The sequence below is a fragment of the Ranitomeya imitator genome, chromosome 8 (assembly GCF_032444005.1).
Source record: "Ranitomeya imitator isolate aRanImi1 chromosome 8, aRanImi1.pri, whole genome shotgun sequence".
In the NCBI taxonomy this organism is placed as follows: Eukaryota; Metazoa; Chordata; class Amphibia; order Anura; family Dendrobatidae; genus Ranitomeya; species Ranitomeya imitator.
In genome coordinates this window covers 154,572,573-154,594,545 of record NC_091289.1, presented here as the reverse complement: position 1 = coordinate 154,594,545, position 21,973 = coordinate 154,572,573, and the positions used below count along the sequence as shown (strand labels likewise).

At 42.3% G+C, this 21,973-nt stretch overlaps 1 protein-coding gene across 1 annotated transcript in view; it reads left to right on the top strand.

Annotated features, from left to right (window-relative positions):
• Positions 1–21,973, top strand: part of ABCA4 (ATP binding cassette subfamily A member 4) — a 200,451-nt gene that overhangs the window by 167,916 nt on the left and 10,562 nt on the right. The window contains exons 37-45 of the mRNA XM_069737669.1: positions 2,623–2,792; positions 3,762–3,939; positions 6,072–6,187; positions 6,669–6,816; positions 10,548–10,671; positions 11,505–11,634; positions 12,963–13,083; positions 14,499–14,561; positions 16,224–16,330. Coding sequence (XP_069593770.1) covers positions 2,623–2,792; positions 3,762–3,939; positions 6,072–6,187; positions 6,669–6,816; positions 10,548–10,671; positions 11,505–11,634; positions 12,963–13,083; positions 14,499–14,561; positions 16,224–16,330 — 1,157 coding nt within the window. The remainder of the gene's footprint in view (positions 1–2,622; positions 2,793–3,761; positions 3,940–6,071; positions 6,188–6,668; positions 6,817–10,547; positions 10,672–11,504; positions 11,635–12,962; positions 13,084–14,498; positions 14,562–16,223; positions 16,331–21,973) is intronic.

Below are 21,973 nucleotides of genomic sequence, written 5' to 3'. Positions count from 1 at the left end.
GCCAGACAGTGCTCCATACTGTATAATGACCACCCACACATAGTGCTCCATACTGTATAACGGCCACACAGTTCTCCATACTGTATAATGATCCCACATAATGCTCAATACTGTATAATGGCCACAAATGATGCTCCATACTGTATAACGGCCACACATGATGCTCCATACTGTATAATGTCCATTGGCCACACATGATGCTCCATACTGTATAATGGCCACACATGATGCTCAATACTGTATAATGACCCCCCTCCTGTATGCATGGCTCATCTCCCTCCCATCCCATATACATGGCTCATATTACCCCTCCTGTATGCATGACTCATATCTCCCCATGTATGCATGGCTCATATTCCCCCCCCCCCCCTATATGCATGGCTCATATTCCCCCCCTGTATGCATGGCTCATAGTCCGCCCCTGTATGCATGGCTTATATTCCCCCCTGTATGCATGGCTTATATTCCCCCTGTATGCATGGCTCATAGTCCGCCCTTGTATGCATGGCTTATATTCCCCCCTATATGCATGGCTCATATTCCGCCCCTGTATGCATGGCTCATAGTCCGCCCCTGTATGCATGGCTTATATTCTCCCCTTTATGCATGGCTTATATTCCCCCCTGTATGCATGGCTTATATTCCCCCCTGTATGCATGGCTCATAGTCCGCCCATGTATGCATGGCTTATATTCCCCCCTATATGCATGGCTCATAGTCCGCCCCTGTATGCATTGCTTATATTCCCCCCTGTATGCATGGCTTATATTCCCCCCTGTATGCATGGCTTATATTCCCCACTGTATGCATTGCTTATATTCCCCCCTGTATGCATGGCTCATATTCCCCCTGTATGCATGGCTCATATTCCCCCCTGTATGCATGGCTCATATTCCCCCCTATATGCATGGCTTATATTCCCCCCTGTATGCATGGCTCATATTCCCCCTATGTATGCATGGCTCATATTCCCCCTGTATGCATGGCTCATATTCCCCCCTGTATGCAGGCTTATCTCTCCGCACCCGCTCCTGCTCGGCGCGCCGGCTTATGTCCTCCTTCATCCCCCCCGGCCCTCATACTCACCTGTCCCACTGCCGACATCCCTTGCGCTCTGTCCCGACTCCAGGCGGCGCCGGCGCAGCACCTTCTTCCTGCTTGAGCGGTCATGTGACACTGCTCATTTAAGGTCATGAATATGTGCATATTCATGGCCTTAATGAGCGGTGTCACGTGACCGCTCGTTCAGGACGAGCTGCAGTGCAGACACCGAAACCATCGCTGGAGCAGGGTGAGTATTCAAGGCGGGGAGGGGGGCCTGGCGGGGGGGCACTGGAGCAGTGGGGGCCCTGCCAGTAGGTGTCGGTGCCAGGGCCCACCGGAGGATCCTCCGGTTCCCCGGTGGGCCAGTCCGAGCCTGGGGACACAGCACCCTCCCAAGTTGAACAGCTCTGTTTACTGTATACGTTTGAGTTCTTTGAACACTCTTTGAGTGTTTGAAACTGTTGATCTGTGAAGCGCCATGGAATTTGTTGGCGCTATATAGATAAAGTTTATTATTATTATATTATTATTCTTTCTCTTTTACACGTTGCTTCTCCTACTGCTTTCTCACTAACTGAATATCCTACTTCCTGTCGGTAGGGTGTACACTGCAGAGGAGGAGCTAACTTTTTTATTTGCATAGTGTCAGCCTCCTAGTGGCAGCAGCATACACCCATGGTTCCTGTGTCCCCCAATGAAGGCTCCGAGAAACAGATTTTACGGTAAGCAACCAAAAATCCTGTTTTTATCGGCAGTGGTCCAGCTGCATACATTTTTCGTATAATTTTCCTCACCGCAGCTCAGATCTTGGTGTCCTGGCTGCAGCGGTGATTTCATGTGGACTGTGCATATTACCGCTGTAGCCAAAAACTGATCTCAGTGGCTGTACCACGATAGACGTGATTGCCTGCAGCGGTGATGCACGTTGTTGATGTCACTACTGCGGCCAAAACACCAAGAGCCGAGCAGTGGTGTGGAACAAGCCCTGGATCCAGGAACGGTGAGTACATGCTCTGTTAGTTTAGAGAATTCGAGGTCCGCTTTCCTGAAAGTGTAAAACCCCTTTACATAATCCAAAGAGATGGCGTCTGCGCCTTTCTATTCAATGGCTCCGTTGGGGGTTTTCAATGAATTCCATTTTTTCGGGGATTGGACAGAAACTTTGATGCTTGTGCTCAGAGTAAAGCTCAGGATAAATGTGTCAGGAATCTGGAGGAGAACCTGTAATGCTTATAAACTGTATTAATAAATGTCACAAACAATGTCCCCAACAAATTTAGTTATAGAAAGCTAAAGTCACAGTGTATACAGATTATAGAAAACAAGCAGAGCAAGCTAGTTTTGCAGACAGGGCTCCATCCAGCCGTGTTGTACTATTTCCATAACTTCTGTTCATTTCCATGGGAGATATGCATGAGAGCAGATCAGACTCTCTTTTGGCTGATGCCATAACTCAACCTCCAAAGGTCAGAACCAAGACAGATATCTTTGTCTCAGACATGAAAGTCTGACCGGAATCATCCTTTACTTGTGCTATACTTGGAACTGGGGCATAACAAGGTGCTTACTCTCTCCCAGGTCTGGTTCAATAACAAAGGCTGGCACGCGATGGTTATCTTCATCAATGTGGCCAACAATGCCATTCTCAGAGCCAACCTCGGAGAAGATAAAGACCCTGAGGAGTATGGCATAACGGCGATCAACCATCCACTCAATCTCACCAAGGATCAGCTGTCCGAGGTCACAGTGTAAGTACCGAGTGGGTACTCAGCAGTAAGTGTTGGGATTTACATTTTCAATATGTCCAGTCCTCTGCTTGACCTGCCAGCTTCACAATCTACATTCCCTATCAGTATGTGTTTGGAATGTGGGAGGAAACCGGAGAACCCGGAGGAAACCCCCACAATCACAGGGAGAACATACAAACTCCTTGCAGATGTCCTTGGTGGGATCTGAACCCAGGACCCCAGTGCTGCAAAGCTACCGTGATGTGCACACATAACTAGTGCCCTACTATACTTTTATGCTGCCACATAGTTGTCACGGCTGTGTTATATGCTACGTGGCTGTGCTATATACTACTTGGGCTGTGTTATATACTACATGGCTGTGTTTATATGCGATCATGAATCGTGTGTGTTATGTGTTATCATGAATCGTGGTATGTGTTAAAGGGTGGGGCCCACTTAGACTCTTTTGCCCGGGGCCCTCAAAAACCTGGAGCCGGTCATGGTTGTCAGATACATAGTATAGTACAGTGCCCATATGAATTTCCTAATAACTATGGTAAATGCCTCATAGCACACTTTTTATAACACCCTAGTAATGAATAATCAATGTTCATCACTGAATAACCTCATTAATGAGCTAAAGGAAGGTGAAAAATATAATGGTACTCAACTCCTGAACTGGCAACATGATCCTCCATACTCAGTGCTGCATCCCCCGTCCTTGTTCTGGCATCAATATTCAACATGACCACTGCAGCCAATCAGTTTACAGGCTAACATAACACCCCCATCTCAGCAGAGCAGATGTAGGACTTCGTATGGAGGAGCAGCACTGGTGCAGGAAGTATCAATTAATTAAATTTTTTTTTTACATTTTTTTTTCGCCTCCGCCCATTGGTGGGCAATCTCTTTAAGAACTCGATGATCACAAAAATGTTAAAAAATTCTCTACAAACGTTGGTATCTTGATAAGTCTTTCTTTTCCAGGCTGACTACTTCGGTGGACGTGGTGGTCGCAATCTGTGTGATATTTGCAATGTCTTTCATCCCAGCAAGCTTTGTGCTGTATTTGATTCAAGAAAGGGTCTCGAGTGCCAAGCACCTTCAGTTTGTGAGTGGGGTGACACCGGCCGTCTACTGGCTCACAAACTTCACCTGGGACATAGTAAGTTGCATACATTTTCCTTTTTTGTCACAAAGTGACATGACGATGACACATGATAACACAGGGAAGAATAGGAACTGTTGCAATTTTATGGGTAAGTTCACACTAGGCTTTTTTCAGCGTTTTTTTTTTTTTTCTGCAACAAAACCTGATTCCTTGGCAGGAAAGAAGCGTGGAAAAAAGCATGATTTCCTTGCGGTTTTTTGTGCATATTTTGCTGCGGTTTTGGAATGCTAGATTTGTCTCTCGTGCATGCTGATAAAGTTTAGTGCTGGAAAAAAAATTCCTATTCCATAGAATCAGGTTCTGGCACTAAAAATGCAGCAAAACATGACACCTGCTTTTTGGTGCATTTTTGGTGCGTTTTTCGCCACCCATTCAAGTCAATGGGTGAAACATGGTAACAGACGTGACATGCTCTATGTCCAAAAAACATTGCGAAGCACAAAATACTGATGATAAAAAAAAGCAATATGTGCATGATATTTCTGTAATCTCATAGGCTTTGCTGATACTGTAAAAAAACTGCTGAAATTTGGTATAAAAGAACAGCAAAAACGCCTAGCATAAAGTTAGCCTAATACGTGCATTCAAGAAAATGGGGACTCCATCTCTCATCTAAGGGGTCTTGATCCTGTCACTGGCTAGTGCCCACATGCTAAGTAGTAAATCAAAGCTTGGAGTCCAAAAAATGCAGCTTGAAGCTCCAGGTACCAATAGTAATTCTATAACAGGGCCACTACTGTAACTATGAAGAAGAAAATAGAAAATCCAGCAACGCAAGAAAAAATATTTTAAAACATCATATTTATTTTAGATATTTAAAAAAAAAAATTGTGGAGGAAGAATTAAAAATACACATTAATGTGACGCGTTTCGAGCTGTACAGGCTCCTAAGAGCATTAATATGTATTTTTAATTCTTTCTTCACAATTTTTTTTTTTATATCTAAAATAAATACATTTTTCTTGCGGGTTCCTGGATTTTCTTTTTTCTCCTTCATGGCTTAATTGCTCCGGAAACAAGTCTGAGGTCTCCGTGCACCGCGCCCTCTTTCCAAGCATTTCTCAATCAGGTGAGCAGATGGTATTTTTGCTTTTATTTCCCTAGTGTAACGGCCATGTAACATTTAACAGGGTCTTATTTGCTTTGGATTCTTAGGCTGTCGGTAATATCAACCCTCCTAACGTGTCTTTATGGGCAGGCAGGTCGTAGAAAGTTGAATAAAATGAGACCTTGCTATCTGTGATCCGAAGATAAATCATGGTTTTTTTTTCATATGTAAAATGAGCTGTTAAGATCTATGGGCCGGGCATAGATCTCCCCTGGGACTCCGCCTCCAGAGATTATTTTAAATGAAAGGGGGCATTACCAGTGTGAGGCATGTAATGACTGACAGTCTGCTCTCCTGATCTACACGTCTCACAATGGTAACACTCTTTCATTTACAATAAGCTCTGGAGGCAGATTCTCAGGGAGATCTATGTCCGGCCCATAGATCTTAACAGCTCATTTACATATTAAGAAAAACGTGAATTTCTCTAGAATAAGGCATCAGATCACAAATATCAAGGTATCATTTTATTCAACTTCCTTTGACCGACATATCCACGTAGACGGCTTAGGAGTGTTGATACTACTGTTAGATTCCCTTTAAGGCACAAAACCCAGGTACATCTTTTACCTCTACACCCACCATAGCTACACCCTTGTTGAGGGGCTTCAGGTCCTTTTCTCACCATATAAATTGTGTGGTTTTCTTCTTGTATTCCACAAAGACTAAAAGGCAAATACGATGCAGGTCTATACAACAGTGTTTCTTAAAGGGGTTGCCCCATAAACTACACAGGATAGATGATAAATGCACGATCGCTGGGTCTACTGGACCTTCCCCTGATCTCAAAAATGGGGGTCCCCTGTGTAAATGGCACATTAGTGAGCATATGCGACCACCAGTCATGCAGTGAAGGGTGGGACTTTGGGACCCTTGTTCTCGTGATTGGATCAAGATATCGGACCCCCATTGATCATACATTTATCAGCTATCAGGTGATCTATAAGAACATTTTTATCTATCTGGACAATATTCAAATACTATTGTACAATGGTCACCTCTACACTTTGTGTCTCAGGCAAGCTACGCCATAAGTGTCGCCATGGTGGTATTAATATTCATCGGTTTTGAAAAGAAGGCATATACTTCCGCTACTAACCTACCAGCACTCATAGCTCTGCTCTTTTTCTACGGGTAAGTGCCACAGGTTTGCAATTAATTTGGTTGTAGCTTATACTGTTTCAAGAGGTTTTCTGTATATTCGAGCCATTCATACAATTTATGAAAAAACAGCATGACAAGCTGACGAGCGCCATCCCCCACCGTCAATGGGAAAATAGCTTCTTATACAACTGAATACCAGATTTCTCTAAAATCCAAGATTTTAGGCTTTGTTGTCAGAGCACTATTGCAGTTGCTAGTTGATATGTGACCACTAGGTGGCAATACGATACGATGCGTATTTGTGATTTGGAAAATATCTGCCCTCTTCTGTTCACTTTATGTCATATTGTAATAATAACATAATATATATATGACATATATTAATATATATGATATTTTTTAGTTTTTTTATTACTTAAATATTATAGTTAGAAAAATAATCCTAAATCCTAATTTAGATGACTGTACACACTAAATACCTGTATTTCCTGTGAATTATTTTTATTTGCAGATGGGCTGTGATCCCTATGATGTATCCAGCATCATATCTATTCAATGTGCCAAGCACGGCCTATGTGGCTTTGTCCTGTATAAATCTGTTCATTGGCATAAACAGCAGTGCCATTACCTTCATCCTGGATCTTTTTGAGAATAATAGGGTAAGTAAAGCTGAACCCCAATATAGACATTAATATGTTGTTTTAGGTTATTTACTTGTTGGAAAAAAAAACTATTCAGTAAGCTATTATACATAGAGCATATATATATATATATATATATATATATATATATATATATATATATATATATATATATATATATATATATATATATACAGTGCCTACAAGTAGTATTCAACCCCCTGCAGATTTAGCAGGTTTACACATTTGGAATTAACTTGGCATTGTGACATTTGGACTGTAGATCAGCCTGGAAGTGTGAAATGCACTGCAGCAAAAAAGAATGTTATTTCTTTGTTTATTTTTTTAAAAAAATGGGAAAAGTTATTTCAGAGGGTCATTTATTATTCATCCCCTCAACCCACCAGAATTCTGTTTGGTTCCCCTAAAGTATTAAGGAGTAGTTCAGGCACAAAGAACAATGAGCTTCACATGTTTGGATTAATTATCTCTCTTTCCAGCCTTTTCTGACTATTTAAGACCCTCCCCAAACTTGTGAACAGCACTCATACATGGTCAACATGGGAAAGACAAAGGAGCATTCCAAGGCCATCAGAGACAAGATTGTGGAGGGTCACAAGGCTGGCAAGGGGTACAAAACCCTTTCCAAGGAGTTGGGCCTACCTGTCTCCACTGTTTGGAGCATCATCCGGAAGTGGAAGGCTTATGGAACTACTGTTAGCCTTCCACGGCCTGGACAGCCTTTGAAAGTTTCCTCCCGTGCCGAGGCCAGGCTTGTCTGAAGAGTCAAGGCTAACCCAAGGACAACAAGGAAGGAGCTCCGGGAAGATCTCATGGTAGTGGGGACATTGGTTTCAGTCAATACCATAAGTAATGTACTCCACCGCAATGGTCTCCGTTCCAGACGAGCCCGTAAGGTACCTTTACTTTCAAAGCGTCATGTCAAGGCTTGTCTACAGTTTGCTCATGATCACTTGGAGGACTCTGAGACTGACTGGTTCAAGGTTCTCTGGTCTGATGAGACCAAGATCGAGATCTTTGGTGCCAACCACACACGTGACGTTTGGAGACTGGATGGCACTGCATACGACCCCAAGAATACCATCCCTACAGTCAAGCATGGTGGTGGCAGCATCATGCTGTGGGGCTGTTTCTCAGCCAAGGGGCCTGGCCATCTGGTCCGCATCCATGGGAAGATGGATAGCACAGCCTACCTGGAGATTTTGGCCAAGAACCTCCGCTCCTCCATCAAGGATCTTAAGATGGGTCGTCATTTCATCTTCCAACAAGACAACGACCCAAAGCACACAGCCAAGAAAACCAAGGCCTGGTTCAAGAGGCAAAAAATCAAGGTGTTGCAGTGGCCTAGTCAGTCTCCTGACCTTAACCCAATTGAAAACTTGTGGAAGGAGCTCAAGATTAAAGTCCACATGAGACACCCAAAGAACCTAGATAACTTGGAGAAGATCTGCATGTAGGAGTGGGCCAAGATAACTCCAGAGACCTGTGCCGGCCTGATCAGGTCTTATAAAAGACGATAATTAGCTGTAATTGCAAACAAAGGTTATTCCACAAAATATTAAACCTAGGGGTTGAATAATAATTGACCCACACTTTTATGTTTAAAATTTATAAAAATTTAACTGAGCAACAAAACTTTTTGGTTTGTAAGATTTATGCATCTGTTAATAAATCCTGCTCTTGTTTGAAGTTTGAAGGCTCTAACTTATTTGCATCTTATTAAACCTGCTAAATCTGCAGGGGGTTGAATACTACTTGTAGGCATTGTATATATATATATATATATATATATATATATATATATACACACACACAAATAAAAAAGTTCATGTGACTCTGCATGATCCCTGGTCTGCAGTATGGTTGTGACAACTTCTCATTTCTTCATGGAATTAAATATCCAGAGAGGCCTGGATGTCTTCCTGGAGCAGAACAATATTGTATCATACAATTATTAGGTTCTGTAGAAGGACGTAGATCTGGGGATTTATTATGATGGAATATAGGTCGAACTGGATGGACAAATGTCTTTTTTCGGCCTTACTAACTATGTCACTATGTTACTTTGTAAATATAGGTTGTCAGGGCCTAACCCCTTTATTGCAAGTACATTTAAAGGGAATCTGTCACCAGGTTTTTGCTATCTCATCTGAGAGCAGCATAATGTAGGAAAAGGGACCCTCAATCCAATAATGTATCACTTAATGTACTGGGTGCAGCAGTTGTGATACAATCGGTGTTTTTAGATGCAGCATGAAGCAGAGCTCAGATAGCTAGCCCCCCTGCCCACACCACAGCTTTCTGGGTACTCTGTATATTGACAGTGAGCTGTTTATCAGTGCTGGGGTGTTGTTGGACCAGGAGGCATTCATGAGTTAGTCTGGAAATGATAATCTCTTGCTGATAAAACCTTCATTGTAAGTAAAAAAGCAGACAGCCTAATAAAAGGCACATCAGTTAAATCAGTATCTCAGCCCCCACTTCATGCTGCCCTTAGATTACATAGCAAAAATTTGCTGACAGAAAAGAGAAACTGAAGTTGGCTGAAGTCGGGCTCTCTGATGTCTCACTATTTTAACAGCTATTTGAGACTTCCTGCTTCTGAGCTGGGAGGTACTACTTTGGGGGGAGGAGGCAGGGAGTGTGCAGCATGAAAACACAGTGGGTTCTCTGCTGCTGTCTTAGTTTTTGCTGGATATATTTAGGTAAAAACAGATATAAGATGAATTCCTGTGTATTATAGATCAGTGTTTGGTTAGGCTGCCGTAACACTAGCAGTATTTGGTCAGTATTTTACATCAGTATTTGTAAGCCAAAACCAGGAGTAGGTGATAAATACAGAAGTGGTGAATATGTTTCTATTATACTTATCCTCTAATTGTTCCACTCCTGGTTTTGGCTTACAAATACTGATGTAAAATACTGACCAAATAATGATGGTGTGACGGCAGCCTTAGAAACAACTGTGATTACTCTTGTCACAGCATTCTCCTCAATGTTTTGTGACTGTGGCTGCCCATGTGTAGGGAGTCTCAGATTAACCCTTTATAAACAGATTATTCATTCTTATGCTGATTAATTCTTTTTTAAGCAGCTATGTCCTCCTCTTGTATATTTAGAGACAGTTGTGTTCTCCAACTTTATCTGGGCTGCACAATACACGGGGACCTCTGATTACTCTTATTCCTCATAAATAACAATATTCACCATGAAGTAAAGTTCAGGTTCCTGGCAGGACATGGGGTTCACATTCACCTAATTTGCATTTTGCGGACTCTCTGCCTATTGGGATGAATTGGTGAATTAATTCACTATGTTTGTGCTTCTCTTTAAGTTCATTTATTAGTAAAATAGGTAAAATTGATTCTCCTATTGTGTTCTATGGAGCAGTGGGTTTCCAAAAACTATAAAGCATGCCAAAAACTGGCAGATCTGAGCACAAGGCTTCACTTTGTCAGGATTATCGGTGGTGCCATAATGCAATGATTCCTAAATATACAAATGTACAATAATGTAATCATGATGGAGCATATTGTGAATCATCTTCTCCATGGTCAAGGAGACAGAACTATCTGGTCACTGACTAATACAGAATTGATAATGTTGGGTGCAGTCAGTGTGTTCAGCACTTTATAGGGACACTATCAGAAATTTTGTTATTTTACAATGTGCAATTAGTTTGATATTTCTTTTACTTTGTTTCAATGTATTTTTTTTATTCATTCTAGTCTTTATTGAAGTTCAATGAGAAGCTAAAAGATTTGCTCTTAATCTTCCCACACTTCTGCCTGGGGCGAGGACTCATTGATTTGGCAATGAATCAAGCAGTGACTGACGTGTACGCCCGCTTTGGTAAATGCATGGATATTCCTTCAGGGTTAAACAAGGGAAATGCTCTACATTTTACCTATGAGAACTGCAGTTCTCCTGAGAAGTTCTCAAGTAGATGTTCCTTGGTGAAAAAGATTATCAGGGAGTGAATATTGTGTTTCCTTATAGCACCCATTGCAAAACTAAGAATGCCAGCTTCTACAGTTTTCAGCCTCTTTCAGTTTTTCCGGTACGTGTGGTGACAGTTTTCACACGTACCGGAGTCACACATAGACACATTCATGTAAATGGGTCTTTGCACATGTCAGTGTGTTTCCATGGACCGTGTCAGCAGGCAAAATACGTTGACACATCCATTTTTTAACAGCAGCACAGGCCTGATGACACACAGGGATGTCATCCGTGTGTTATCAGTACCACACGTACCGGTGCCAGGGAGGCAGCGGTACAGTTAGCGCTGTTCCCTGGCACTGAGTGCTGAAGACGGCTCTCATCATTCTCCCTTGTGATCAGCGCGAAAAGGGGAGGATGATTAGAGTTATTTTTGAGTGCTAACAGTGAGAGGAGGCAGCCTACACCTGAAGCCGTTATTAACAGCAAGAGAAGGCGGCGGCTAATGGGAGTATTCATCAGCTGGCGCCTGCGCCATAAGTAAATAAATAAACTGACATGGGTTCCCCTGTATTTTTGATAACCAGCCAGGCAAAACTGACAGCTGGGGGCTGCAACCCTCATCTGTCACTGTTAGCAAGGCTGGTTATCACGAATGAGGGGTCCCTCTCTGTAATTTTACACTGTATTTTTTTTAATTATTTCAATAAATAATTATTACTATAACACTGTGTTCCATTCAGGTGAAAAGCATATAACAAATCCTTTCCAGTGGGAGTTTCTGGGAAGAAATATTATTGTGATGGCCGTTGAAGGAGTCGTGTATTTTGGCCTGAATCTACTTATTCAAAACCGTTTCTTTCTCAGCACTTGGTGAGATATGTTGAACAGTACAACCGCAATAGATCAAACTCTATATAAGGATAATTCCAGAGCATTATGTTATGGCTGATCCGGTGTGGTGGGTCCACTAAGCCATAGGTCAGAGTGATTATGTCAATTTGCTCCCTACGAAAAGGAAAAGGACGCTCTCACTGGTGCCACCTATAGAGGAAGCTACAACGTAAGTCAATGCCCACCCCCTGAAAGGGAACCTGTCACCAGGATTTTCCCATATAACCTACGGCCACCACCTTTCAGCCGTATGTTCAGCCCTGTGTATAAGTCTACTAGCCTCCCTTCAAAATAAAACATTTTATTCACCCACGAGGCGGTCTGGTCCGATGGGCGTCACTGGTCTTGGTCTGGCGCCTCCTTTGTTATTGCAATGCCGCCCTCCTTGCTTAGTGAGTATGCCGCATTCTACGTCATCCCCACAGTGTTCCCCATCACGCTCCTGTGCAGGCGTGCTTCTCTGACATGACTAGGACAGAGCCAAGTACTGCAGTGTGCATGCGCCGACACTCTTTGGCCTTACCCCGCTCATGTGCAGAACAGTAGTTTGCTCTGGCATCAGCCGGGAAGAGAGCAGGAGCGCCATGGTAAACACTGTGTGGATGACATAGGGCACATCATTCACATGAAGCAGAGTAGGAGGACAGCAATCTCAAGAAGAGAGGAGGGGCTGGACGAAGACCAGCAACGCCCATCAGACTGGAACGCCCCATAGGGGAGTATAATAAAAGGTTTTTTATTTGGTTTTGCAGCGAGGCAAGGAAACTTATATACAGCATTACAGAATGCTGTAACACAGGGCTGAAAGGTGGAGGCCGAAAGTTATTTAGGAAAAACCTGGTTCCCTTTAAAGAGCCTTATAACATGCCTGAGGATAAACACGTTGCAAGGCTTAATTACTATGTTTTACTTATACATTATACATTCCTCAGCGCTTTACAGACATCACCACCACTGTGCCCAATGGGGCTCACAATCCAACAGTGCTAACCACTGAGCCACCACGCTGCCCGAGTCTTGATAAAGGGTCAGACATTGTCTTGAAGAGTAGGCAGAAGAAAGCTAATTTGCATGTTTTTCCATGAGACTCCATACTCCATTTTTTTTTAAAGTAAGCCAATGAAAACACATAAAAATAGAACCAAACCGAGCACTCATGTGAAGGGGGAACGAGATGTCAGGTGGAATAAATGTGGCTAAACAAGTGCAGCTCTATATGACATGTAAAGGTCCGAGGTGCACCATGGACCATCGTTGCAGATTTTAGAATAGGAATACTCATATGTTATTTTTCACGTGTATTGCAGGTTTGCAGAACCTCCCAAAGATCATAGAGATGGAGAAGATGAAGATGTTGCACAAGAGAGAAATAGAGTGATAAAGGGTGGAGGAAAGAATGATATATTACGTCTAGAGGAATTAACAAAGGTAAATTATTGCATCTGGTTACATATGACAATAGCTGACGGAAGTAAAAGCACAAGATGCAGACTTGATATTTATTAATATATTTAACTCCTTTCTGACGTTGGACGGGATAGTGCATCCGACGTCAGAACCCCCTCTTTTATGCGGGCTCCGGCGGTGAGCCCACCTCAAAGCCACGACATGTCAGTTGTTTTCAACAGCTGACATGTGCCCGCAATAGGCACTGGCGGAATCGCGATCCTCCCACACCTATTAACTAGTTAAATGCCGCTGTCAAACTCTGACAGTTGAATTTAACGCACGCTTCCGGCCGGAAATACACGCACCGCTGACCCCCGTCACGTGATCGGGGGTCAGCGGTGCATCGGCATGACAACCAGAGGTTGGTATTGCCACGTTCAGAAACGTCAGATCTATCAATAAAAAAAAGATTAAACCTGATCGCTAAACAGCGTAGCGAGAAAAAAAAAATCAAAATTCCAGAAGTATGTTTTTTTGGTCACCGCGACATTGCATTAAAATGCAATAATGGGCGATCAAAAGATCTTATCTGTACAAAAATGGCATCAATAAAAACGTCAGCTCAGCACGCAAAAAATAAGCCCTCACCCAAACCCAGATCACGAAAAATGGAGACACTACAGGTATCAGAAAATGGCGCAATTTTTTATTTATTTTTTTTAGCAAATTTTGCAATTTTTTTTCACCACTTAGATACAAAACAAACCTAGACATGTTTGATGTCTATGAACTCGTAATGACCTAGAGAATCATAATGGCAGGTCACTTTTAGCATTTAGTGAACCTAGCAAAAAAAGCCAAACAAAAAAAGAAGTGTGGGATTGCAATTTTTTTGCAATTTCATCGCACTTGGAATTTTTTTCCCGTTTTCTAGCACACGACATGGTAAAACCAATGGTGTCGTTCAAAATTACAACTCACCCCGCAAAAAATAAACACTCACCCGGCCAAATTGACGGAAAAACAAAAAAGTTATGGCTCTGGGAAGGAGGGGAGCGAAAATCGAAAACGCAAAACTGAAAAAAGCTCCAGTCATGAAGGGGTTAAAGGAAATCTGTCATCAGGTTTTTGCATGATGCAGGGTCAGAGACCCTGATTCCAGCAATGCATCACTTACTGGGATGCTTGGTGCAGCTTTGATAGAATCTCTGTTTTCTCTGCTACAGATCTAGCAGTGCTCAGAATGCTGAGCTGTGTATAACTCCGCCCACACCACTGATTGGCAGCTTCGTGTGTACACTGTATATTGTCAGTGAGCTGCTAATCAGTGGTTGGCGTGGGGTTACACTGATTAGCTGGTCTGGCTTGCTACTTTTTTTCTTCAAAAACATTTCTACACAGGCATATTATTGTTAAGTGTCCTAATTTTATGTTTTCCTAATTATTTGACTCAGATTTATGCCGGTAAACACACCCCTGCTGTTGACAAGCTCTGCATTGGTGTACGACCTGGAGAGGTATGCTCAGAGAGAATTTTAAAACAGATCATATTACCTGTTGTTGAATCGTCAGGATGAATTCCCATGCTTGATTTTCATGTTGCATGCACGCTACTCATTATATGAATGCACTACACAGGAAACATGAGTTCTTTTTGGAATCTTGGGGAAATCTTCCTCAAGGCAACCATTAATTATAATTCTTCACAGTAGAGGGGAGGTACGGTTAACGGTTTGCAGGCACAATGCTATGACAGATTTCTGAGCTGAAGTGGATCACAGGGATTTTATTCAAGCTTCTTTTTATCACACAGAATCAGTTCTCTTCATGCAATGCTTCATCAACATATATGAAAGTCTCTTTACGGATAACTTCTCTTGACACACAGTGTCTTAACCTAAGCAGAACTGTACCTTGCTCATGCAGTGTCATGGGGGGAGGGGGATGAGTCTGGTGCTGTAGCTCTCTCACTTCTATCTTGAGGTAATAAAGATGCTCCTGACTGCTTCTATGATTACGGCAGTCACTTCCCAGTAAGAATTGGTCTATACAGCGTGTCAGATTTCAGTCTGACAATGGACTCTCTAACACATACCTTACTCTTGGATGTCCAGAACACAACAATAACTTTCCCAGTGTCCCCTGGGGCTGAGCTAATCACTCCCTGTCTGCTATAACCTTTATAACCTCTATAGTTTCTGGAGAATTCTAAATCAACATTGCAACTTCTACCTGTCACATTCACGCAGATGTTACCGTTTGCAATGTAAAGGGTGATGACTGCATCACATCTGCAGCAAAACGTGCAATCAAATCCAGATATAATACTCACTTGTGAATTATTGATACCTGTTCTTGGGATCATTTTTAGTAACCACTGTAAAAAAAAAAGTGAGAACCATGTTGTTTTCTATTTTATCAGTTGAATAAATTATTTCACATAACATTAGGAATAATGAGTAGTATATTTACAGCTGACTGTTTGGTCACACAAAGGATAACCTTAGCAGGATTGGAGAATAGGTTTGCCAAAACTTTATTTGAAGCCCTGCACATAGTAATGGTTCACAAAATAAAGACGCACACATACCAGCTTAATGAGGTTATGCTACAAAGATGACATAAAATGCAAATAAGAAAATGACCGTCTATACAGATGTGAACTGCCAAGAAATGCCGGGAGATATCAGCTCTAAAGGTTGCAGGTTCGTAAGCGAAATTCTGTGAAATAACACAGACTGTAACTCACATATAAAATGTTATGCAATGTATTTAATCAAAATGTGAAAAAAGAAACAATCGTCTCACCTGTCCAGGTGCATGGTAAAATACTCCAGTAATAGCAACAGCCCAAACAATAGCCGGCAACTCGCATCTTCTTAAAAGAATAACTTTATTGATCCTGTTGTGTAAAAGGCACAAAAAAACACAACAGCAGAAAAATTAAAAAGGCAGAAAAGAAAGATCCGCTGTGCTCCCAGGCAACATGGTTCAGACCTGCATGGTCCTTTGTCAAGAACTATGATAGTATGAAAAACTTCCAATAGATTATATTGAAAAAAATATATATACGGTATTTATCTGGAATTTAAGTAATCTTTGCCTCATTTATTTGTGGGTTTTTTTTGGTGGAGAGGGGGAACTGCACATAATTAAAATTGCTCATTCCTTTTATCTAGTGTTTTGGTCTTCTGGGTGTGAATGGCGCTGGGAAGACCACCACTTTCAAGATGTTGACTGGAGACATTGATGTGACATCAGGAGATGCCACTGTAGCTGGATACAGGTAACTTAGAAAAATAATTAATTCTGTTGAATCCATAATTCTACCTTAAAAATCATAGTGTTTAAAAAGGATCTGTCCATCTGTCCATCTTTTCACGATTCTGTCGTAAATATTACTATTCTTCATGAGATTCTGGAGAATCTTTTCCTAGAACTCTATATTGTGCTGTTCATCTTTTATTACTCATTGTGACAGGGACACTGGCGCTGTATGTGAGGGGAGATACAGTGGGGCAAAAAAGTATTTAGTCAGTCAGCAATAGTGCAAGTTCCACCACTTAAAAAGATGAGAGGCGTCTGTAATTTACATCATAGGTAGACCTCAACTATGGGAGACAAACTGAGAAAAAAAAATCCAGAAAATCACATTGTCTGTTTTTTTAACATTTTATTTGTATATTATGGTGGAAAATAAGTATTTGGTCAGAAACAAAATTTCATCTCAATACTTTGTAATATATCCTTTGTTGGCAATGACAGAGGTCAAACGTTTTCTGTAAGTCTTCACAAGGTTGCCACACACTGTTGTTGGTATGTTGGCCCATTCCTCCATGCAGATCTCCTCTAGAGCAGTGATGTTTTTGGCTTTTCGCTTGGCAACACGGACTTTCAACTCCCTCCAAAGGTTTTCTATAGGGTTGAGATCTGGAGACTGGCTAGGCCACTCCAGGACCTTGAAATGCTTCTTACGAAGCCACTCCTTCGTTACCCTGGTGGTGTGCTTTGGATCATTGTCATGTTGAAAGACCCAGCCACGTTTCATCTTCAATGCCCTTGCTGATGGAAGGAGGTTTGCACTCAAAATCTCACGATACATGGCCTCATTCATTCTTTCATGTACCCGGATCAGTCGTCCTGGCCCCTTTGCAGAGAAACAGCCCCAAAGCATGATGTTTCCACCACCATGCTTTACAGTAGGTATGGTGTTTGATGGATGCAACTCAGTATTCTTTTTCCTCCAAACACGACAAGTTGTGTTTCTACCAAACAGTTCCAGTTTGGTTTCATCAGACCATAGGACATTCTCCCAAAACTCCTCTGGATCAACCAAATGCTCTCTAGCAAACTTCAGACGGGCCCGGACATGTACTGGCTTAAGCAGTGGGACACGTCTGGCACTGCAGGATCTGAGTCCATGGTGGCGTAGTGTGTTACTTATGGTAGTCCTTGTTACATTGGTCCCAGCTCTCTGCAGTTCATTCACTAGGTCCCCCCGCGTGGTTCTGGGACTTTTGCTCACCGTTCTTGTGATCATTCTGACCCCACGGGGTGGGATTTTGCGTGGAGCCCCAGATCGAGGGAGATTATCAGTGGTCTTGTATGTCTTCCATTTTTAATTATTGCTCCCACTGTTGATTTCTTCACTCCAAGCTGGTTGGCTATTGCAGATTCAGTCTTCCCAGCCTGGTGCAGGGCTACAATTTTGTTTCTGGTGTCCTTTGACAGCTCTTTGGTCTTCACCATAGTGGAGTTTGGAGTCAGACTGTTTGAGGGTGTGCACAGGTGTCTTTTTATACTGATAACAAGTTTAAACAGGTGCCATTACTACAGGTAATGAGTGGAGGAAAGAGGAGACTCTTAAAGAAGAAGTTACAGGTCTGTGAGAGCCAGAAATCTTGATTGTTTGTTTCTGACCAAATACTTATTTTCCACCATAATATGCAAAAAAAATGTTAAAAAAACAGACAATGTGATTTTCTGGATTTTTTTTTCTCAGTTTGTCTCCCATAGGTGAGGTCTACCTATGATGTAAATTACAGACGCCTGTCATCTTTTTAAATGGTGGAACTTGCACTATTGCTGACTGACTAAATACTTTTTTGCCCCACTGTATATGTCATGAAGATTGCTTTCCTCCATGATCTGAAACCCATGCTATGTGCTGAAGGGGTTAACCAGCCATGATAAGGGTCTGGGTTTTTGTGAGTAGGTGAGAGATGGGTGGGACGCCTGCTCACCATATCTCCACCTCAAGGGTGTGGCTGGGGATCTCCTCCTCAAGGGTGTGGCTGGGGATATCCACCTCAAGGGTGTGGCTGGGGATCTCCACCTCAAGGGTGTGGCTGGGGATCGCCACCTCAAGGGTGTGGCTGGGGATATCCACCTCAAGGGTGTGGCTGGGGATCTCCACCTCAAGGGTGTGGCTGGGGAGTTAACTGTTATTTTTTTCTCGGTTTTGTGTGTTTGGAGAGGGAAATCTCCAGATGTGGCTCCAGGAGGAGCTGAGGACTTTGAGTCTTCCCTGTGGGTGAATCTTGCAGGAAAAAAGGACTCTATCGGACTTTATCTTTTTGTTTTGCCATTAGGCCAGAAAGGCCGTGTTTATTTTGTTCAACCCTGCTTTGGTTTATGCTGTGCTTTAATAAACCAGCAGGTGATTAACCACAAGGAGCGTTCCTGTGTTTACCTCTACAAGCAGCTGAGTGAGTCAACCCCTCACATCAGGAATATTTTTGAATTAATTAACAACTGGGTGTTTACATTCTACTTGTCAAAAGGGTGTGTCCCTGATTAGTGTGACATGTTCTACACCAATTGGACAAGGATACTATGTGCAGGGACATATCCCCAACTAGTAGGTAACAACAGGAATGGCACAAGGTGCACTAACAAACAACGCTACAGAATTGTTACATTATAGGAAATATTAGGATTTATTAAAACAGACAGGTGAGGGGTCTTCTTTACTCCTTGTAAACAACACCATAAGTAAAATTTACTTTTACCATGATTGTGTAATTTGCACTCTATGCTGCGTGATCCTGTATCATTTGCAGATACCAGTTGCACATTTTGTTCTTTAAGCCACAATACAGTTGACGATGTTTGTACTATACAAACATCGTCCATGGTTGTACTATAGGTTCCCCAAATAATTTTAATTTATCAATTCTATATTCAAGTCTATGCACACCTATATACATAATTTTTTATTGTTTATTTGCTTTCTAAATGCAAAGTTAAACAACTTTCTAAATAGTCTTTATTGATAACATTCTACCATTTAGCCGCTGCAAGTCCTATACATAGATGAGGGCTCAGCAAAATTGTTACAAATCCATTAGAGCACCTACTTAAACTGACAACTCTTGCTACTCTCCCTACCTTCGCTCTGACATTGGACAGGGTTGTACACAGATCTTCACACTGTGAGCAAGGGAGAAAGCATGTGCAGTCTCAGGGAGGTTAGAGAAAACAGTCTATGGGAAGAGAAGGAAGAAACACGAAGAGGAAATAAGTGCAGGATAGAAGCTGTGCTGATATATGAGCTAATAAATACAGCAGTAACCTGGATACACGCAGATCACACATTCAGCCTATATGTCTGGGAGAGACACTCCTAACAATACAAATATGATCCTTGGATAGGGGTACAAACTGCATATCAGGGGCTCTGAAAATGAATGAAGGGATGAAGATTGCAGACTGAAACTGCAATTTTATTAAATAAAGGTAGCCATTAAAATAAAGAAAAATATTTTTTCCATGTCAAAAGTGTCTATAGAATTTTAATATGTAAGTCTATAGCTAGAGCAAGGTATGGCTTATGGAGGACCAAGTGTTGCACTCCCTAACCTCTGATCTATTTATTGATGTTACAGGAGAAGCTGCCATCCCAGATAACATAATGACAAGTGACATTAATCAAAGGGTATTATGTGATATGCATTTAGCTTTCTATCTGACATCCGTGGACAGAACCACCTGAGCTCTTATCTCTAGGCACCGCCATTATACCTGTACTCAGCTCTTCTGTTCTGCTTACCGTTCCTTTTAATACCATATATTTTATTGTTATTACACATACCCGATTGCAAGCATTACCATTTAGAAAGACTTGCTCTAAGCCAAGTATTAGAACATTGCTGTAAATATTAGGTTTCTGTGCGCCATCATCGATTTGCACTTTGCTGCCTTTTCGCGTTATTCCTCAGGCGATCATAAATTTTATCAGGACTTTTAGACTGTGGTAAGTGGAGGAAAAGCAAAAGTAGTGGAACCATAAGTGATGAATCCTCACTTTCATTATAGTAATAGAATTTATATTACCGGCGTTTTCTGATAGTAAGAGGTTTATGCCTTGTCACTCAGGGCAGCTGTCATCTGTGGTTTCCACTCAGTTCAATAGAGAGGAGGCCACGTGTGTAATCGCGTCTAGTGGATTGGGCAAATTCTCAGTATCAAGAGTCCGAGTAGCCCTTTGGTATCCGTTGAGGTCCATACAGTTACAAGTTTCCGTGTCAAAAAGGTTAAAGTTTATTTTTTTGCCTAAACTTTCAACATAACGTAAACGGCTTTTCTTCAGCCAAAACATTCAGTAACAAAAACAAAGTCCTTTCTCAGGGTAGTCAGAAGAAAGTAGCACAGAGCAGTACAGGCAATGCTTATCCTCAGTCTGTTCACCATTATTGATCTTTTCCTCTCCAACACTACAGACCACACCGGAGCCAACCCAGCTGCCTTATGTAGGACTTGCAAGTCCCAGACTGGAACATATGGGAGCGACCTTTCCCACCCAAGCTCTTTTAGTCGCTCCTAAATCCCTGACCCAAAATCTGATCCATTAAAATTCCTCTCAGTAACATATTGTCACCAGAACACTCTGTTTCAGGATTTTAATCACCGCCTCGGTGCCACATACCTGCCGTCTAGGACTTTACTTTCTGCTTTTCTACAGTATAATAATAATTCTAACAGTATAATTATACAGCCATACTGCTATGGATCTTCAAAGTAAACGCAGCAGTCAGGTCTAAAGGTACCGTCACATTTAGCGACGCTGCAGCGATCTAGACAACGATCCCGATCGCTGCAGCGTCGCTGTGTGGTCGCTGGAGAGCTGTCACACAGACAGCTCTCCAGCGACCAACTATGTGAAGTCCCCTGGTAACCAGGGTAAACATCGTGTTACTAAGTGCAGGGCCGCGCTTAGTAACCCGATGTTTACCCTGGTTACCAGTGCTAATGTAAAAAAAAAAAAAACACTACATACTTACATTCCGGTGTCTGTCCCCCGGCGCTGTGCTTTCCTGCACTGACTGTGAGTGCCGGCCGGCCGTAAAGCACAGCGGTGACGTCACCGCTGTAATCTGCTTTACGGCCGGCCGGCGCTGACAGTGCAGGGAAGCAGAACGCCGAGGGACGCGACAGACACCGGAATGTAAGTATGAAGTGTTTTTTTTTTTTTACATTTACACTGGTAACCAGGGTAAACATCGGGTTACTAAGCGCAGCCCTGCGCTTAGTAACCCGATGTTTACCCTGGTTACCAGTGAAGACATCGCTGAATCGGCGTCACACACGCCGATTCAGCGATGTCTGCGGGAGATCCAGCGACAAAATAAAGTTCTGAACTTTCTGCTCCGACCAACGATGTCACAGCAGGATCCTGATCGCTGCTGCGTGTCAAACACAACGATATCGCTATCCAGGACGCTGCAACGTCACGGATCGCTAGCAATATCGTTGTGAAGTTGGTCAGTGTGAAGGTACCTTAAGGGATCGATTTAATAATGTATGCAGTTTGTGTTAGGAGATCTGGTAGCAGATCCGCATTAATCAAATTATCATATCTACTATATAATTGTCTAAGGGTCACTTCCGTCTGTTCTCCTTTCTGTCGCTGATATTCATTGGTCCCGGC